The sequence below is a fragment of the Leptodactylus fuscus genome, chromosome 1 (assembly GCF_031893055.1).
Source record: "Leptodactylus fuscus isolate aLepFus1 chromosome 1, aLepFus1.hap2, whole genome shotgun sequence".
Taxonomy (NCBI): Eukaryota; Metazoa; Chordata; class Amphibia; order Anura; family Leptodactylidae; genus Leptodactylus; species Leptodactylus fuscus.
In genome coordinates this window covers 2644914-2665765 of record NC_134265.1, presented here as the reverse complement: position 1 = coordinate 2665765, position 20852 = coordinate 2644914, and the positions used below count along the sequence as shown (strand labels likewise).

Here is a 20852-nt window from a genome sequence, read left to right as displayed (position 1 = left end):
TTATGTTATAGTATACATGTATACAGCGTGTTATAGTATACATGTATACAGCGTGTTATAGTATACATGTATACAGCGCCCCCCGATGGCCCGTCTGATCAGTATACACACTGTCTGTTCATGTATGATCTGGATATGTTACAGGATGGACAGAAGCAGCCCTGAGATCTGTCTGCAGGACCCCCGACACCCCAACACGTGCTCCGTCAGGAACTCCAAGCTGTGGACATCCTATCAGATGAACATCACAGAGGAGAATCCGCTCGGCTCCAGCTTCAGGATCCTGGAGTTCCATGTACAGTCTATAGGTGAGGGGGTGACATATATGATACTACATACAGTCTATAGGTGAGGGGGTGACATATATGATACTACATACAGTCTATAGGTGAGGAGGTGACATATATGATACTACATACAGTCTATAGGTGAGGGGGGTGACATATATGATACTACATACAGTCTATAGGTGAGGAGGTGACATATATGATACTACATACAGTCTATAGGTGAGGAGGTGACATATGATACTACATACAGTCTATAGGTGAGGGGGTGACATATGATACTACATACAGTCTATAGGTGAGGAGGTGACATATATGATACTACATACAGTCTATAGGTGAGGGGGTGACATATATGATACTACATACAGTCTATAGGTGAGGGGGTGACATATATGATACTACATACAGTCTATAGGTGAGGAGGTGACATATATGATACTACATACAGTCTATAGGTGAGGGGGTGACATATATGATACTACATACAGTCTATAGGTGAGGGGGTGACATATATGATACTACATACAGTCTATAGGTGAGGGGGTGACATATGATACTACATACAGTCTATAGGTGAGGGGGGTGACATATATGATACTACATACAGTCTATAGGTGAGGGGGTGACATATATGATACTACATACAGTATATAGGTGAGGGGGTGACATATATGATACTACATACAGTCTATAGGTGAGGGGGGTGACATATATGATACTACATACAGTCTATAGGTGAGGGGGTGACATATATGATACTACATACAGTCTATAGGTGAGGGGGTGACATATGATACTACATACAGTCTATAGGTGAGGGGGTGACATATATGATACTACATACAGTCTATAGGTGAGGGGGTGACATATATGATACTACATACAGTATATAGGTGAGGGGGTGACATATATGATACTACATACAGTCTATAGGTGAGGGGGTGACATATATGATACTACATACAGTCTATAGGTGAGGGGGTGACATATATGATACTACATACAGTCTATAGGTGAGGGGGGTGACATATATGATACTACATACAGTCTATAGGTGAGGGGGTGACATATATGATACTACATACAGTCTATAGGTGAGGAGGTGACATGTGATACTACATACAGTCTATAGGTGAGGGGGTGACAGATATGATACTACATACAGTCCATAGGTGAGGGGGTGACATATATGATACTACATACAGTATATAGGTGAGGGGGTGACATATATGATACTACATACAGTCTTTAGGTGAGGAGGTGACATATATGATACTACATACAGTCCATAGGTGAGGAGCTGACATATATGATACTACATACAGTCTATAGGTGAGGAGGTGACATATATGATACTACATACAGTCTATAGGTGAGGGGGGACATTAAGATACTACATACAGTCTATAGGGAGGAGGTGACATATATGATACTACATACAGTCTATAGGTGAGGAGGGTGACATATGATACTACATACAGTCTATAGGTGAGGGGGGTGACATATGATACTACATACAGTCTATAGGTGAGGAGGTGACATATATGATACTACATACAGTCTATAGGTGAGGGGGTGACATATATGATACTACATACAGTCTATAGGTGAGGGGGTGACATATATGATACTACATACAGTCTATAGGTGAGGAGGTGACAGATATGATACTACATACAGTATATAGGTGAGGAGGTGACATATATGATACTACATACAGTATATAGGTGAGGAGGTGACAGATATGATACTACATACAGTATATAGGTGAGGAGGTGACATATATGATACTACATACAGTATATAGGTGAGGAGGTGACAGATATGATACTACATACAGTATATAGGTGAGGAGGTGACATATATGATACTACATACAGTCTATAGGTGAGGAGGTGACAGATATGATACTACATACAGTCTATAGGTGAGGGGGTGACATATATGATACTACATACAGTCTATAGGTGAGGGGGTGACATATGATACTACATACAGTCTATAGGTGAGGGGGGTGACATATATGATGCTACATACAGTCTATAGGTGAGGGGGGTGACATATATGATACTACATACAGTCTATAGGTGAGGGGGTGACATATATGATACTACATACAGTCTATAGGTGAGGGGGTGACATATATGATACTACATACAGTCTATAGGTGAGGAGGTGACATATATGATACTACATACAGTCTATAGGTGAGGGGGTGACATATATGATACTACATACAGTCTATAGGTGAGGAGGTGACAGATATGATACTACATACAGTATATAGGTGAGGAGGTGACATATATGATACTACATACAGTATATAGGTGAGGAGGTGACAGATATGATACTACATACAGTATATAGGTGAGGAGGTGACATATATGATACTACATACAGTATATAGGTGAGGAGGTGACAGATATGATACTACATACAGTATATAGGTGAGGAGGTGACATATATGATACTACATACAGTCTATAGGTGAGGAGGTGACAGATATGATACTACATACAGTATATAGGTGAGGGGTGAGACATATATGATACTACATACAGTCTATAGGTGAGGGGGTGACATATATGATACTACATACAGTCTATAGGTGAGGGGGTGACATATATGATACTACATACAGTCTATAGGTGAGGAGGTGACATATATGATACTACATACAGTCTATAGGTGAGGGGGTGACATATATGATACTACATACAGTCTATAGGTGAGGGGGTGACATATATGATACTACATACAGTCTATAGGTGAGGGGGTGACATATGATACTACATACAGTCTATAGGTGAGGGGGTGACATATATGATGCTACATACAGTCTATAGGTGAGGGGGGTGACATATATGATGCTACATACAGTATATAGATCATGCTATCTCTGATCACTCCCTCTAGTATACGGCTCCCGTGTTGTTGGGGCGGGGGCCCTTCTCTCATCTTCAGTTTTCCTCGGAGATTCCCCGGACACAGTCATGGTCTGAATATGTGCGAGGAGGAGACTCCGGATGTTCTGCTCAGGATCAGCAGATTTGTTTCCTACTGTATATGGAGGGCCCCGGTGTATAGATGTGTGTATATATATATATATATATATATATATATCATACACAGCCAGCTCCATCTCTATCCTACTGTATATGGAGGGCCCCGGCGTATAGATGTGTGTGTGTGTGTGTGTGTGTGTGTGTGTGTATATATATATATAGATCACATACACAGCCAGCTCCATCTGTATCTCATCTGTATCCTACTGTATTAGGTTATATACTATAGCATGAGGTAGTATTAGGCGGTATAGTATACGGTAGTATTAGGTTATATACTATAGCATGAGGTAGTATTAGGCGGTATAGTATACGGTAGTATTAGGTTATATACTATAGCATGAGGTAGTATTAGGCGGTATAGTATACGGTAGTATTAGGTTATATACTATAGCATGAGGTAGTATTAGGCGGTATAGTATACGGTAGTATTAGGTTATATACTATAGCATGAGGTAGTATTAGGCGGTATAGTATACGGTAGTATTAGGTTATATACTATAGCATGAGGTAGTATTAGGCGGTATAGTATACGGTAGTATTAGGTTATATACTATAGTATGAAGTAGTATTAGGCGGTATAGAGTACGGTAGTATTAGGTTATATACTATAGTATGAGGTAGTATTAGGCGGTATAGTATACGGTAGTATTAGGTTATATACTATAGTATGAGGTAGTATTAGGCGGTATAGTATACGGTAGTATTAGGTTATATACTATAGTATGAGGTAGTATTAGGCGGTATAGTATACGGTAGTATTAGGTTATATACTATAGTATGAAGTAGTATTAGGCGGTATAGAGTACGGTAGTTTTACTTATGGTATATTATATACTATGAGGTGATACAGTGTGTGATGATTTCTCATAAGTTAATTACTAAATTAATAATTTGATTGACTAATTTGTCTTGCAGTTAAGCCGGATCCCCCTGAGCTGGTGTCAGCAGAGCCGGTCCCTTATGCCCCCAGGCGGCTGCGGGTTACCTGGGCGTACCCATCCACGTGGCCCCAGGAGCCACATTTCCAATTGAAGTTCCGTCTGCAGTACCGGCCTATCCTTCATATGTTGTGGTCCATGGTAAGAGCACAGTCCTCCATGTGATTGTACTCAGGGTACTGACTGTGGACTCCTACTGACCAATCACTCCCATCAGGTGGAGACGGCCAACCTAACAGACACCATCACTGATGCCTTCATGGGCATGGAGCACATCGTGCAGGTCAGCGCCAGAGATTTCTGGATGCTGGTAACTGGAGTGAATGGAGTGTGGAAGCCAGAGCCACGCCGTGGACCAGCACAGAGATACCAGGTGAGGGCATCAGATGGTGCCAGTATGGTCGTCACAATGCTATGAAACATCCATAGAGAGCTAGGACACTACAGATCACATACTGCCCCTCCTCTGAGGAACATCCAAAGGGAACTAGGACATCACAGATCACATACTGCCCCTCCTCTGAGGAACATCCAAAGAGAGCTAGGATATCACAGATCACATAGTGCCCCTCCTCTGAGGAACATCCATAGAGAGCTAGGATATCACAGATCACATACTGCCCCTCCTCTGAGGAACATCCAAAGGGAGCTAGGATATCACAGATCACATAGTGTCCCTCCTCTGAGGAACATCCAAAGGGAGTTAGGACACCACAGATCATATAGTGCCCCTCCTCTGAGGAACCTCCATAGAGAGCTAGGATATCACAGATCACATACTGCCCCTCCTCTGAGGAACCTCCATAGAGAGCTAGGACATCACAGATCATATAGTGTCCCTCCTCTGAGGAACATCCAAAGGGAGTTAGGACACCACAGATCATATAGTGCCCCTCCTCTGAGGAACCTCCATAGAGAGCTAGGACATCACAGATCATATAGTGTCCCTCCTCTGAGGAACATCCAAAGGGAGTTAGGACACCACAGATCACATACTGCCCCTCCTCTGAGGAACATCCAAAGGGAGCTAGGACATCACAGATCATATACTGCCCCTCCTCTGAGGAACATCCAAAGCAAGCTAGGACACCACAGATCATATAGTGCCCCTCCTCTGAGGAACATCCATAGAGAGCTAGGACATCACAGATCATATAGTGTCCCTCCTCTGAGGAACATCCAAAGCAAGCTAGGACACCACAGATCATATAGTGCCCCTCCTCTGAAGAACATCCATAGAGAGCTAGGACATCACAGATCATATAGTGTCCCTCCTCTGAGGAACATCCAAAGCAAGCTAGGACACCACAGATCATATAGTGCCCCCCCTCTGAGGAACCTCCATAGAGAGCTAGGACACCACAGATGTCATAGTCCCCCCCCCCCTCTGAGGAACATCCATAGAGAGCTAGGACATTACAGATAACATATTGCCCCACCTCTGAGGAACCTCCATAGAGAGCTAGGACACCACAGATCACATACTGCCCCTCCTCTGAGGAACCTCCATAGAGAGCTAGAACATTACAGATCACATACTGCCCTTCTGAGGAACATCCATAGAGAGCTAGAACATTACAGATCACATAGTGCCCCCTCTGAGGAACATCCATAAAGAGCTAGGACATTACAGATAACATAGTGCCCCTCCTATAAGGAACATCCATAGAGAGCTAGGACATTACAGATCACATAGTGCCCCCTCTGAGGAACATCCATAAAGAGCTAGGACATTACAGATAACATAGTGCCCCTCCTATAAGGAACATCCATAGAGAGCTAGGACATTACAGATCACTTAGTGCCCCCTCTGAGGAGGATCCATAGGGAGCTAGGACCCTACAGTTACATCTCAGGCTAGGTTTGGTTAGGCTGGGTGTCACTGCTTTCAGTATTTCAGTTTCTCAGAAGTCAATGACTCCTCCAGTGAGATCATGTGGGTCCAGAGTACACAGAGTCTGTCCTTCCTTACCTATGTTGTTGTATACCTGCCCTAATGCCTAGACATATAGTGCTATATAGTGATATTTCATGAATGCTATACAGTGTATATGGCCCATCTGATGACTCTATCTCTATATCTCTGCCCTTAGAGGTCAGTAATGAAACCACTACAGAAGAGCCGGAGCCGCAGGTCAAAGAACCCATAGGTAATGTATGACCATTATGTGCTTCAGTGGGATGAGTGATGGGACCCCAGAAACAGGCAGGGATGGTATAGAGGGGCCCCCAGAAATAGGCAGGGATAGTATAGAGGGGCCCCCAGCAACAGACAGGGATGGTATAGAGGGGCCCCCAGCAACAGACAGGGATGGTATAGAGGGGCCCCCAGCAACAGACAGGGATGGTATAGAGGGGCCAACTACTTAAAACACCACTATAATGTGTATTTACTAATATATATCATTCACTCTAAAAAAATTATGCAAAGTTTGCCCAATTTTTTGGAGTGCCTGATATATATGACTATATACTATTGGGGTGAAACCCTGTCAGTGCCGCAAACTGTGAGGATAATAATGTCATACTTGTCATCCGACAGACCCGTGGAGAAAGTGGCCATAACAATCTCGATGGGGATTTTTGCTTTTGTAGTGCTTGTCATTTTTCTGGCTATTGGTGCCCTCCTGTGGTGAGTATAAGATTTACACTGTATAATATAGTAATATAATACCGCACAGGCCTGTTATACTGCCTACATTTGTAATATATATAACCCCGTACAGCCCAGAGTATATCACCCACAATACTGTTTGATTCTATTGTATACAACATAGGAGGTAGTATTATAGTAGTTATATTCTTGTACATAGGGGCAGTATTATAGTAGTTATATTCTTGTACATAGGAGTAGTATTATAGTAGTTATATTCTTGTACATAGGAGTAGTATTATAGTAGTTATATTCTTGTACATAGGAGTAGTATTATAGTAGTTATATTCTTGTACATAGGAGCAGTATTATAGTAGTTATATTCTTGTACATAGGAGCAGTATTATAGTAGTTATATTCTTGTACATAGGAGTAGTATTATAGTAGTTATATTCTTGTACATAGGAGCAGTATTATAGTAGTTATATTCTTGTATATAGGAGTAGTATTATAGTAGTTATATTCTTGTACATAGGAGGTAGTATTATAGTAGTTATATTCTTGTACATAGGAGTAGTATTATAGTAGTTATATTCTTGTACATAGGAGCAGTATTATAGTAGTTATATTCTTGTACATAGGAGTAGTATTATAGTAGTTATATTCTTGTACATAGGAGTAGTATTATAGTAGTTATATTCTTGTACATAGGAGTAGTATTATAGTAGTTATATTCTTGTACATAGGAGTAGTATTATAGTAGTTATATTCTTGTACATAGGAGGTAGTATTATAGTAGTTATATTCTTGTACATAGGAGCAGTATTATAGTAGTTATATTCTTGTACATAGGAGGTAGTATTATAGTAGTTATATTCTTGTACATAGGAGCAGTATTATAGTAGTTATATTCTTGTACATAGGAGGTAGTAGTATAGTAGTTATATTCTTGTACATAGGAGTAGTATTATAGTAGTTATATTCTTGTACATAGCAGTAGTATTATAGTAGTTATATTCTTGTACATAGGAGCAGTATTATAGTAGTTATATTCTTGTACATAGGAGTAGTATTATAGTTATATTCTTGTACATAGGAGCAGTATTATAGCAGTTATATTCTTGTACATAGGAGTAGTATTATAGTAGTTATATTCTTGTACATAGGAGCAGTATTATAGTTATATTCTTGTACATAGGATGTAGTATTATAGTAGTTATATTCTTGTACATAGGAGTAGTATTATAGTAGTTATATTCTTGTACATAGCAGTAGTATTATAGTAGTTATATTCTTGTACATAGGAGTAGTATTATAGTAGTTATATTCTTGTACATAGGAGTAGTATTATAGTAATTATATTCTTGTACATAGGAGCAGTATTATAGTAGTTATATTCTTGTACATAGGAGGGTAGTATTATAGTAGTTATATTCTTGTACATAGGAGGTAGTATTATAGTAGTTATATTCTTGTACATAGGAGTAGTATTATAGTAGTTATATTCTTGTACATAGTAGGTAGTATTATAGTAGTTATATTCTTGTACATAGGAGCAGTATTATAGTAGTTATATTCTTGTACATAGGAGCAGTATTATAGTAGTTATATTCTTGTATATAGGAGCAGTATTATAGTAGTTATATTCTTGTACATAGGAGGTAGTATTATAGTAGTTATATTCTTGTACATAGGAGCAGTATTATAGTAGTTATATTCTTGTACATAGGAGTAGTATATAGTAGTTATATTCTTGTACATAGGAGTAGTATTATAGTAGTTATATTCTTGTACATAGGAGGTAGTATTATAGTAGTTATATTCTTGTACATAGGAGTAGTATTATAGTAGTTATATTCTTGTACATAGGAGTAGAATTATCTTACTGTACATAGGGGGCGGTATTATATCCTCTGCTGTATATTATTCCTATATAGGGTCAGAGTTGGGAGGACAGTAAAAGATGGTGGGATAAAGACGAACTTCCTGACAGCAATACATCTGAAGTCTCTGCCCAGTAAGTGTTGTCATCGCCCAGTTTTTTGTCTCTTTTCTGTCACTTCCATGGGGTACGTGGAGGGATCGGGGAACATGTGACGGTTTCATGTTCTCCAGCTCTGTCTTGGATCCTTCTTATATTTCACTTATTTAAGGACAGTTGGATCTTGTCTTATGTTTTGCTCCTCGGCTCCCGTTCTTTGGGTTCTGGTTCTTGCATTTGATATTTTTATGATTTTTGGGTCTTTATCTTCTTATTTCCTTCTTTGCAGAGAACCAGATTTTATAGTCCTTTTGAAGAGCTGAGATCCTCTCCAGTCCAGATTTAGGAGGTGTCGGTATTTTCGGTATTTTCCGCTCCCCTGAAGGACTTCTCTACAGAATGAGTTGTTATAAAGACTTTTGTCAGAATGGACGAGTTGCAGTTCCAGGACTGTCCACCAGGGGCATGTTCGGCCAGGATGGGACAGCGATAGACTGTACGGTAGAGGATCGGGACTTGCCGTACAATGCACCCTCTTCTTCAGACGGCAGCTTCTTCAAGATAAACTCTACAGAGACAACTTCCCATTAACCTGAGTGAGACGCCCCCTTCTGGCCACGGCTGGAGTTCAGTGACCTATTTTTGCTGCTATTACATAGACTTCACACGCACTTCACACCAGCCGATACCCGACAATAGGAACACTTTATCACTTTGGGATACTTTGTGGCATTCAATGGTTAAGCACAATTCCTCCATGTTCATACCCGAGCACTAACCAAGCAGTTCATGAAGCTAAAGCAGGTTCCGGTTCTCGCAGGAGCCGCCGGTCCTCTCCCTCAGCACGTGCATGCTACCATGCGGTGGTGTCAGGGTTGGACGCCATGTTTCAGGGACAGCTATACACTGCCATGTTTATACCTTGTGGGATTAGGAACCAGCCATGTCTGCATCGCCCATGGTTGATAGGTGGTGGGCATAGACCACCGGCATCTTCTCTGATCTTCTGCGTTGTCACTTCTTCCATGTCCATATGGCTCCATGTTGTGTGTTTACCCCGCCCCTGGTCTGTACGGACTCCTACACTCTATAGGTTACGGTCATGAGATACTTATTGCAGATCCGTCCAGTTAGTGTTGCAGTTGCTCCGGTGTCGGTGGCAGGCCATAGACATTACACTGGTTGTAGGTTCTACTAATACTGGATGGACCTGACAATAAACATGGCAGTCTCATGTGACGGCCCGGACTCTGATGGATCCGACATCCAATATAGACTCCTAGATGTCCCTGACCCTCACGTCCTCCATGTTGTGTGTCTGCACTGATCTGTACACTGCCAGTAAGTGAACAGTATATAGTTGGAGATCACCTCTGGTGTGGACTCTCAAGCTCCTCCATGAATAAGTGGATTGTACACAGTTGATCTCCTCCTCTCTACACAGTTGATCTCCTCCTCTCTACACAGTTGATCTCCTCCTCTCTACACAGTTGGTCTCCTCCTCTGTACACAGTTGGTCTCCTCCTCTGTACACAGTTGGTCTCCTCCTCTGTACACAGTTGGTCTCCTCCTCTGTACACAGTTGGTCTCCTCCTCTGTACACAGTTGGTCTCCTCCTCTGTACACAGTTGGTCTCCTCCTCTGTACACAGTTGACCTCCTCCTCTCTACACAGTTGGTCTCCTCCTCTCTACACAGTTGACCTCCTCCTCTCTACACAGTTGGTCTCCTCCTCTGTACACAGTTGGTCTCCTCCTCTGTACACAGTTGACCTCCTCCTCTCTGCACAGTTGGTCTCCTCCTCTGTGCACAGTTGGTCTCCTCCTCTGTGCACAGTTGGTCTCCTCCTCTGTGCACAGTTGGTCTCCTCCTCTGTGCACAGTTGGTCTCCTCCTCTGTGCACAGTTGACCTCCTCCTCTGTGCACAGTTGGTCTCCTCCTCTGTGCACAGTTGGTCTCCTCCTCTGTGCACAGTTGGTCTCCTCCTCTGTGCACAGTTGGTCTCCTCCTCTGTGCACAGTTGGTCTCCTCCTCTGTGCACAGTTGGTCTCCTCCTCTGTGCACAGTTGGTCTCCTCCTCTGTGCACAGTTGGTCTCCTCCTCTGTGCACAGTTGATCTCCTCCTCTGTGCACAGTTGATCTCCTCCTCTGTACACAGTTGTTCTCCTCCTCTGGTACACAGTTGATCTCCTCCTCTCTACACAGTTGATCTCCTCCTCTCCACACAGTTGATCTCCTCCTCTCCACACAGTTGACCTCCTCCTCTCTACACAGTTGGTCTCCTCCTCTCCACACAGTTGACCTCCTCCTCTCTACACAGTTGGTCTCCTCCTCTGGTACACAGTTGATCTCCTCCTCTCCACACAGTTGATCTCCTCCTCTGTACACAGTTGATCTTCTCTGTACACAGTTGATCTCCTCTGTAGATCTCTTCACAGTTTGCTCTTTTGCACAGATTCCTCAGTGATTACTTGTTATTTTTATCTGTAGGATAATAAGGGAAGGCTTCTCACACCAGTCACTGGGGCGTTACATGTGAACTGGGTCCTATCCGGTCGGCTCGTTGCTTCTTACCACTTGTGACCTCATATTTGCCTCAATAATAGTGACCGGGGGGGGGGGGGGGGGGGGAGGGGCGTACTAGTAAAGGTGTAAGCCCGGGGGGGTTAGGGGGCATGTTCCATTACTATGGGGGGATTATCATACCTCAGGACAGATAGGAAAAGAGGGGGGGGGGAGATATGATCAAATTCTGCTGGATTACAGGAATCTAACTACAGGATGATTTGATCTATTATGTATTACAGGAGGACCATAGTGAGGAGGGGCTAATGATAGTGGGAGGAGCTAATAACATTAGGGAGGGGCTAATACTGACGAGGGGCTAATAGTGGGGAGGGGCTAATATAATAGTGAAGAGAGTCTAATAGCATTAGGGAGGAGCTAATATAATAGTGGGGAGGGGCTAATGTTTTAGTGAGGAGGGGCTAGTAATGGCCCCTGGAGCCCCAGGTAAAAGGCTGATGTAGCATTGATGTCAGGACCGCCCCTCTGAGGACAGATGTTGTCTATTGTGTTTTTGAAGATTCTTACTGTTACCAACAGTCCCAACTTTGTCAGGATAGTCCTAAATGTTCAATAACCAAAGCCCCGCCCTCTTCACATGTGGCCACACCTCCTTGTTTGAGGCCCAGGTGGGTTCATGTCTGTAATGGGACAGGAAGTCTCCAGTGCGCAGCCGAATCTCCTCCCTCTGTTACATCCCCTGTCGTCAGCAGCTCCTGATATATATCGGCTTTATATTCTGTGCACACCGGGGCAGGTTTACTAGTACTGTGTAAGACAGTGTAAAGTATCACTAGGCCGCCTTATACTACACCAGCTTTATCACAGTGTCTACTGCTGTGTCTCGAGATCTCGACCACCTATAGACCGGGCCCTACACAATGAACCATGAATCCAGTGTTATATCATATCTTATACTCCAGTCACCTCTAGAGCTGCAGTTCCTCAGGCTCACAGTTTAGAGTCCATAATGCACAGGACTCAGTATCTAGCGCCCCCTCCAGGCTCCCCCTTATAAGCACAACCTATCTAGTATTAACTTTTATAATCCAGCCCTTTAAGCAATTCCTGCCGAGACGGGGCTGGGCTTGTATTAATGCACAGCAGCCAATCAGGGGAGGCAGAGCTGCACAAGCAGGAACCAATGAAGAGGCAGTGGGCGTGTCTCAGACTACCTCAGACTACGGCAGGCGCTGCACACTACATCATCCAGGCAGCAGCGAGATGTGCAGCTCTAGATGTGACTGGAGTGAACCACAATGCAATGTTTGCAGGTTGTAGGTGGATGCAGCTCTGGATGTGACTGGAGTGAACCACAATGCAATGTTTGCAGGTTGTAGGGTCGGTATGAGTTGGTACGGTCCAGATTTGTCTCTGTTTCCCCCCTAGAATCCCCTGCATTCTGTTGGTTGCTCCGGACAGACGCAGTGTCTCGTCTGCCATGACTGTATACGCCGCCACTTGTATATACGTGTACTGCTAGATATGGACAGTATCTGTCCTCATGGATCTCACTAATATTCTGTATATCTAAGTTAGATGAATCGTTGTACAAATTCAGGTGTCAGAGATTGTGTCCTGCTCGCTGCTGGGGCTCGGACCCGCCGTTACAGTGTGACGGTTCACTATTCACTCCTATGCTGGGGTCTTCTCTGCCCCTGGTCTCACCTCCCCCACATTATTCCGCCTATTAACCCTTTGTGTTCTCGTTTTAGCTTCGTGTGTATCCAGAAAGCTGCAGACACTTTGTATTTAACAATAAAGCTCCAGTGACGAGAAACCAAACCGCTATTATACGTCTGTTATTACCCGGGCGCCGCTTATCACCAGGTGCGACACAATCTGGCACCAATGACACGAGAATTCATTGCGTTACTTTGTTGCCACTTCCTGTCCGGCGTAGAGTTCCATTCTGTCAGATGGGCGTGCACCAATTTAGTAAGAGGCGGAGCCTGGCACTATTCGGGGGTCGGTCCTAATAAACTCCTCCCACTATGTCACTTCATAACCTTCTGTATATTGTGCCAGCAGTTTGTGGCGTTCTCATACATTTTGTGACACTTTTGCGCTCCCCATATTATTACATACAATACTGTGATATATCACTGATCCCTCCCACCCCCAAAGTGGCTGACGACTACTGCTTAAATACTCTGCACAGCAGTGAAGACTGAAGATTTCTGCATTTTATTGTTTGCTATGATATAAAGTAGAATGTCCTGCCAATGTTATAGAAAGACAAAGCACAAGAGCTGACACTCCAATGGGCGGGAGACCCCCGAATGTTCCCACAAGGTACCGGACTGGGATCCCATCAATGTTCTCACTACTAGGATGGCAGCTCTTAAAGGGACGGGCACAAAAGCGATCACTAGGATGGATTGTCACTGTAACGTCTTCATTCTTCAGCAGCGGATCAAATCCGGAAATCCTCCGAAACGTCATCTACAGGTGACAGCACAGGACACGTCACGTATCTACAGGTGACAGCACAGGACACGTCACGTATCTACAGGTGACAGCACAGGACACGTCACGTATCTACAGGTGACAGCACAGGACACGTCACGTATCTATAGGTGACAGCACAGGACACGTCACGTATCTACAGGTGACAGCACAGGACACGTCACGTATCTACAGGTGACAGCACAGGACACGTCACGTATATACAGGTGACAGCACAGGACACGTCACGTATATACAGGTGACAGCACAGGACACGTCACGTATCTACAGGTGACAGCAGAGGACACGTCACGTATCTACAGGTGACAGCAGAGGACACGTCACGTATCTACAGGTGACAGCACAGGACACGTCACGTATCTACAGGTGACAGCAGAGGACACGTCACGTATCTACAGGTGACAGCAGAGGACACGTCACGTATCTACAGGTGACAGCACAGGACATGTCACGTATCTACAGGTGACAGCACAGGACACGTAACATATATACAGGTGACAGCACAGGACACGTCACGTATCTGCAGGTGACAGCACAGGACACGTCACGTATCTGCAGGTGACAGCACAGGACACGTCACGTATCTGCAGGTGACAGCACAGGACACGTCACGTATCTACAGGTGACAGCACAGGACACGTCACGTATCTGCAGGTGACAGCACAGGACACGTCACGTATCTGCAGGTGACAGCACAGGACACGTCACGTATCTACAGGTGACAGCACAGGACACGCAACGTATCTACACGTGACCGCACAGGAAACGTCACGTATCTACAGGTGACCGCACAGGACACGTCACGTATCTACAGGTGACAGCACAGGACACGTCACGTATCTACAGGTGACAGCACAGGACACGTCACGTATCTACAGGTGACATTAAAGGACACGTCACGTATCTACAGGTGACAGCACAGGACACGTCACGTATCTACAGGTGACAGCACAGGACACGTCATGTATCTACAGGTGACAGCACAGGACATGTCACGTATCTACAGGTGACAGCACAGGACACGTCATGTATCTACAGGTGACAGCACAGGACACGTAACATATATACAGGTGACAGCACAGGACACGTCATGTATCTACAGGTGACAGCACAGGACATGTCACGTATCTACAGGTGACAGCACAGGACACGTCATGTATCTACAGGTGACAGCAGCAGACATATCTACAAGTGAGGGTCCTCCTGTCATGTCACTGCTGCTTTGGCCAGTGTTTCTGCACCCACTGATGCAGGAAGCGGTTCGCGGGGTCCATACACTTCAGCTGGTTATTCACATGTAACCTATAAAGAAAAGAAGAGGATAAGAGAAAGAAACACCCGGAAGAAGAAGATGGAGAGGAGGCTGCGAGTATCTAGTGCATAATGTGGGGGATATACATGGAGGACAGATTATACAGTCACCACTAGGGGGAGCTCACTACATACAGATAATACAGTCACCACTAGTAGAAGCTCACTACATACAGAATATACAGTCACCACTAGGAGGAGCTCACTACATACAGATTATACAGTCACCACTAGAGGGAGCTCACTACATACAGATTATACAGTCACCACTAGGAGGAGCTCACTACATACAGATTATACAGTCACCACTAGGGGGAGCTCACTACATACAGATTATACAGTCACCACTAGGAGAAGCTCACTACATACAGATTATACAGTCACCACTAGGGGGAGCTCAGTACATACAGATTATACAGTCACCGCTAGGAGGAGCTCACTACATGCAGATTATACAGTCACCACTAGGGGTAGCTCACTACATACAGATTATACAGTCACCACTAGGGGGAGCTCACTACATACAGATTATACAGTCACCACTAGGGGAGCTCACTACATACAGATTATACAGTCACCACTAGGGGAGCTCACTACATACAGATTATACAGTCACCACTAGGGGGAGCTCACTACATACAGATTATACAGTCATCACTAGGAGGCGCTCACTACATACAGATAATACAGTCACCACTAGGGGGAGCTCACTACATACAGATAATACAGTCACCACTAGGGGGAGCTCACTACATACAGATTATAGTCACCACTAGGGGGAGCTCACTACATACAGATTATACAGTCACCACTAGGAGGAGCTCACTACATGCAGATTATACAGTCACCACTAGGAGGAGCTCACTACATACAGATTATACAGTCACCACTAGGAGGAGCTCACTACATACAGATTATACAGTCACCACTAGGGGAGCTCACTACATACAGATTATACAGTCACCACTAGGGGAGCTCACTACATACAGATTATACAGTCACCACTAGGGGGAGCTCACTACATACAGATTATACAGTCATCACTAGGAGGCGCTCACTACATACAGATAATACAGTCACCACTAGGGGGAGCTCACTACATACAGATTATAGTCACCACTAGGGGGAGCTCACTACATACAGATTATACAGTCACCACTAGGAGGAGCTCACTACATGCAGATTATACAGTCACCACTAGGAGGAGCTCACTACATACAGATTATACAGTCACCACTAGGAGGAGCTCACTACATACAGATTATACAGTCACCACTAGGGGAGCTCACTACATACAGATTATACAGTCACCACTAGGAGGAGCTCACTACATACAGATTATACAGTCACCACTAAGGGGAGCCCACTACATACAGATTATACAGTCACCACTAGGAGGAGCTCACTACATATATATTATACAGTCACCACTAGGGGGAGCTCACTACATACAGATTATACAGTCACCACTAGGAGGAGCTCACTACATACAGATTATACAGTCACCACTAGGAGGAGCTCACTACATACAGTATATACAGTCACCACTAGGAGGAGCTCACTACATACAGTATATACAGTCACCACTAGGAGGAGCTCACTACATACAGTATATACAGTCACCACTAGGAGGAGCTCACTACATACAGATTATACAGCCACCACTAGGAGGAGCTCACTATATACAGATTATAAAGTCACCGCTAGGAGGAGCTCGCTACATACAGATTATACAGTCACCACTAGGAGGAGCTCACTACATACAGATTATACAGTAACCACTAGGAGGAGCTCACTACATACAGATTATACAGTCACCACTAGGAGGAACTCACTACATACAGATTATACAGTCACCACTAAGGGGAGCTCACTACATACAGATTATACAGTCACCACTAGGAGGAACTCACTACATACAGATCATACAGTCACCACTAGGGGGAGCTCACTACATACAGTATATACAGTCACCACTAGGAGGAGCTCACTACATACAGACTATACAGTCACCACTAGGGGGAGCTCACTACATACAGATTATACAGTCACCATTAGGGGGAGCTCACTACATACAGATTATACAGTCACCACTAGGAGGAGCTCACTACATACAGATTATACTGTCACCATTAGGGGGAGCTCACTACCTACAGATTATACAGTCACCACTAGAGGGAGCTCACTACATACAGATTATACAGTCACCACTAGGGGAGCTCACTACATACAGATTATACAGTCACCACTAGGAGGAGCTCACTACATACAGATTATACAGTCACCATTAGGGGGAGCTCACTACCTACAGATTATACAGTCACCACTAGAGGGAGCTCACTACATACAGATTATACAGTCACCACTAGGGGAGCTCACTACATACAGATTATACAGTCACCACTAGGAGGAGCTCACTACATACAGATTATACTGTCACCACTAGGAGGAGCTCACTACATACAGATTATACAGTCACCACTAGGAGGAGCTCACTACATACAGATTATACAGTCAACACTAGAGAGAGCTCACTACATACAGATTATACAGTCACCACTAGGAGGAGCTCACTACATACAGATTATACAGTCACCGCTAGGAGGAGCTCGCTACATACAAATTATACAGTCACCACTAGGAGGAGCTCACTACATACAGATTATACAGTCACCACTAGGGGGAGCTCACTACATACAGATTATACAGTCACCACTAGAGGGCGCTCACTACATACAGATTATAAAGTCACCACTAGGAGGAGCTCACTACATACAGATTATACAGTCACCATTAGGAGGATCTCACTACATACAGTATATACAGTCACCACTAGGAGGAGCTCACTACATACAGATTATACAGTCACCACTAGAGGGAGCTCACTACATACAGATTATACAGTCACCACTAGGGGGAGCTCACTACATACAGATTATACAGTCACCACTAGGGGGAGCTCACTACATACAGATTATACAGTCACCACTAGGAGGAACTCACTACATACAGATTATACAGTCACCACTAGGAGGAGCTCAGTACATACAGATTATACAGTCACCACTAGGGGGAGCTCACTACATACAGTTTATACAGTCACCACTAGGGCAAGCTCACTACATACAGATTATACAGTCACCACTAGGAGGAGCTCACTACATACAGATTATACAGTCACCACTAGGGGGAGCTCACTACATACAGATTATACTGTCACCACTAGGGCAAGCTCATTACATACAGATTATACAGTCACCACTAGAGGGAGCTCACTACATACAGATTATACAGTCACCACTAGGAGGAGCTCACTACATACAGATTATACAGTCACCACTAGGGGGAGCTCACTACATACAGATTATACAGTCACCACTAGGAGGAGCTCACTACATACAGATTATACAGTCACCACTAGGGGGAGCTCACTACATACAGATTATACAGTCACCACTAGGAGGAGCTCACTACATACAGTTTATACAGTCACCACTAGGAGGAGCTCACTACATACAGATTATACAGTCACCACTAGGGGGAGCTCACTACATACAGATTATACAGTCACCACTAGGGGGAGCTCACTACATACAGATTATACAGTCACCACTAGGGGGAGCTCACTACATACAGATTATACAGTCACCACTAGGGGGAGCTCACTACATACAGATTATACAGTCACCACTAGGGGGAGCTCACTACATACAGATTATACAGTCACCACTAGGGGAGCTCACTACATACAGATTATACAGTCACCACTAGAGGGAGCTCACTACATACAGATTATACAACCAGCACTAGGGGGAGCTCACTACATACAGATTATACAGCCACCACTAGGGGGAGCTCACTACATACAGATTATACAACCGCCACTAGAGGGAGCTCACTACATACAGATTATACAGTCACCACTAGGGGGAGCTCACTACATACAGATTATACAACCAGCACTAGGGGGAGCTCACTACATACAGATTATACAGTCACCACTAGAGGGAGCTCACTACATACAGATTATACAGTCACCACTAGGAGGAGCTCACTACATACAGATTATACAGTCACCACTAGGGGGAGCTCACTACATACAGATTATACAGTCACCACTAGGAGAAGCTCACTACATACAGATTATACAGTCACCACTAGGGGGAGCTCAGTACATACAGATTATACAGTCACCGCTAGGAGGAGCTCACTACATACAGATTATACAGTCACCACTAGGGGAGCTCACTACATACAGATTATACAGTCACCACTAGGGGAGCTCACTACATACAGATTATACAGTCACCACTAGGGGGAGCTCACTACATACAGATTATACAGTCATCACTAGGAGGCGCTCACTACATACAGATAATACAGTCACCACTAGGGGGAGCTCACTACATACAGATTATAGTCACCACTAGGGGGAGCTCACTACATACAGATTATACAGTCACCACTAGGAGGAGCTCACTACATACAGATTATACAGTGACCACTAGGAGGAGCTCACTACATACAGATTATACAGTCACCACTAGGAGGAGCTCACTACATACAGATTATACAGTCACCACTAGGGGAGCTCACTACATACAGATTATACAGTCACCACTAGGGGAGCTCACTACATACAGATTATACAGTCACCACTAGGGGAGCTCACTACATACAGATTATACAGTCACCACTAGGAGGAGCTCACTACATACAGATTATACAGTCACCACTAGGGGAGCTCACTACATACAGATTATACAGTCACCACTAGGAGGAGCTCACTACATACAGATTATACAGTCACCACTAAGGGGAGCCCACTACATACAGATTATACAGTCACCACTAGGAGGAGCTCACTACATATATATTATACAGTCACCACTAGGGGGAGCTCACTACATACAGATTATACAGTCACCACTAGGAGGAGCTCACTACATACAGATTATACAGTCACCACTAGGGGGAGCTCACTACATACAGATTATACAGTCACCACTAGGAGGAGCTCACTACATACAGTATATACAGTCACCACTAGGAAGAGCTCACTACATACAGATTATACAGCCACCACTAGGAGGAGCTCACTATATACAGATTATAAAGTCACCGCTAGGAGGAGCTCGCTACATACAGATTATACAGTCACCACTAGGAGGAGCTCGCTACATACAAATTATACAGTCACCACTAGAGGGAGCTCACTACATACAGATTATACAGTCACCACTAGGAGGAACTCACTACATACAGATTATACAGTCACCACTAAGGGGAGCTCACTACATACAGATTATACAGTCACCACTAGGAGGAACTCACTACATACAGATCATACAGTCACCACTAGGGGGAGCTCACTACATACAGATTATACAGTCACCACTAGAGGGAGCTCACTACATACAGATTATACAGTCACCACTAGGGGAGCTCACTACATACAGATTATACAGTCACCACTAGGAGGAGCTCACTACATACAGATTATACTGTCACCACTAGGAGGAGCTCACTACATACAGATTATACAGTCACCACTAGGAGGAGCTCACTACATACAGATTATACAGTCAACACTAGAGAGAGCTCACTACATACAGATTATACAGTCACCACTAGGAGG

At 44.0% G+C, this 20852-nt stretch overlaps 2 protein-coding genes across 2 annotated transcripts in view; one reads left to right on the top strand and one right to left on the bottom strand.

Annotated features, from left to right (window-relative positions):
• IL11RA (interleukin 11 receptor subunit alpha) overlaps nt 1–10603 on the top strand; it is a 49380-nt gene extending 38777 nt beyond the window's left edge. The window contains 8 exon segments of the mRNA XM_075267261.1: nt 145–308; nt 4274–4437; nt 4514–4595; nt 4598–4669; nt 6390–6449; nt 6841–6928; nt 8827–8906; nt 9160–10603. Coding sequence (XP_075123362.1) covers nt 145–308; nt 4274–4437; nt 4514–4595; nt 4598–4669; nt 6390–6449; nt 6841–6928; nt 8827–8906; nt 9160–9176 — 727 coding nt within the window. The 3' untranslated portion in view covers nt 9177–10603.
• Nucleotides 10604–15085: 4482 nt separating this feature from the next.
• Nucleotides 15086–20852, bottom strand: part of CCL27 (C-C motif chemokine ligand 27) — a 63784-nt gene continuing 58017 nt past the window's right edge. The window contains exon 3 of the mRNA XM_075262403.1: nt 15086–15205. Within this exon, the coding sequence (XP_075118504.1) occupies nt 15115–15205 (91 nt within the window). The 3' untranslated portion in view covers nt 15086–15114. The remainder of the gene's footprint in view (nt 15206–20852) is intronic.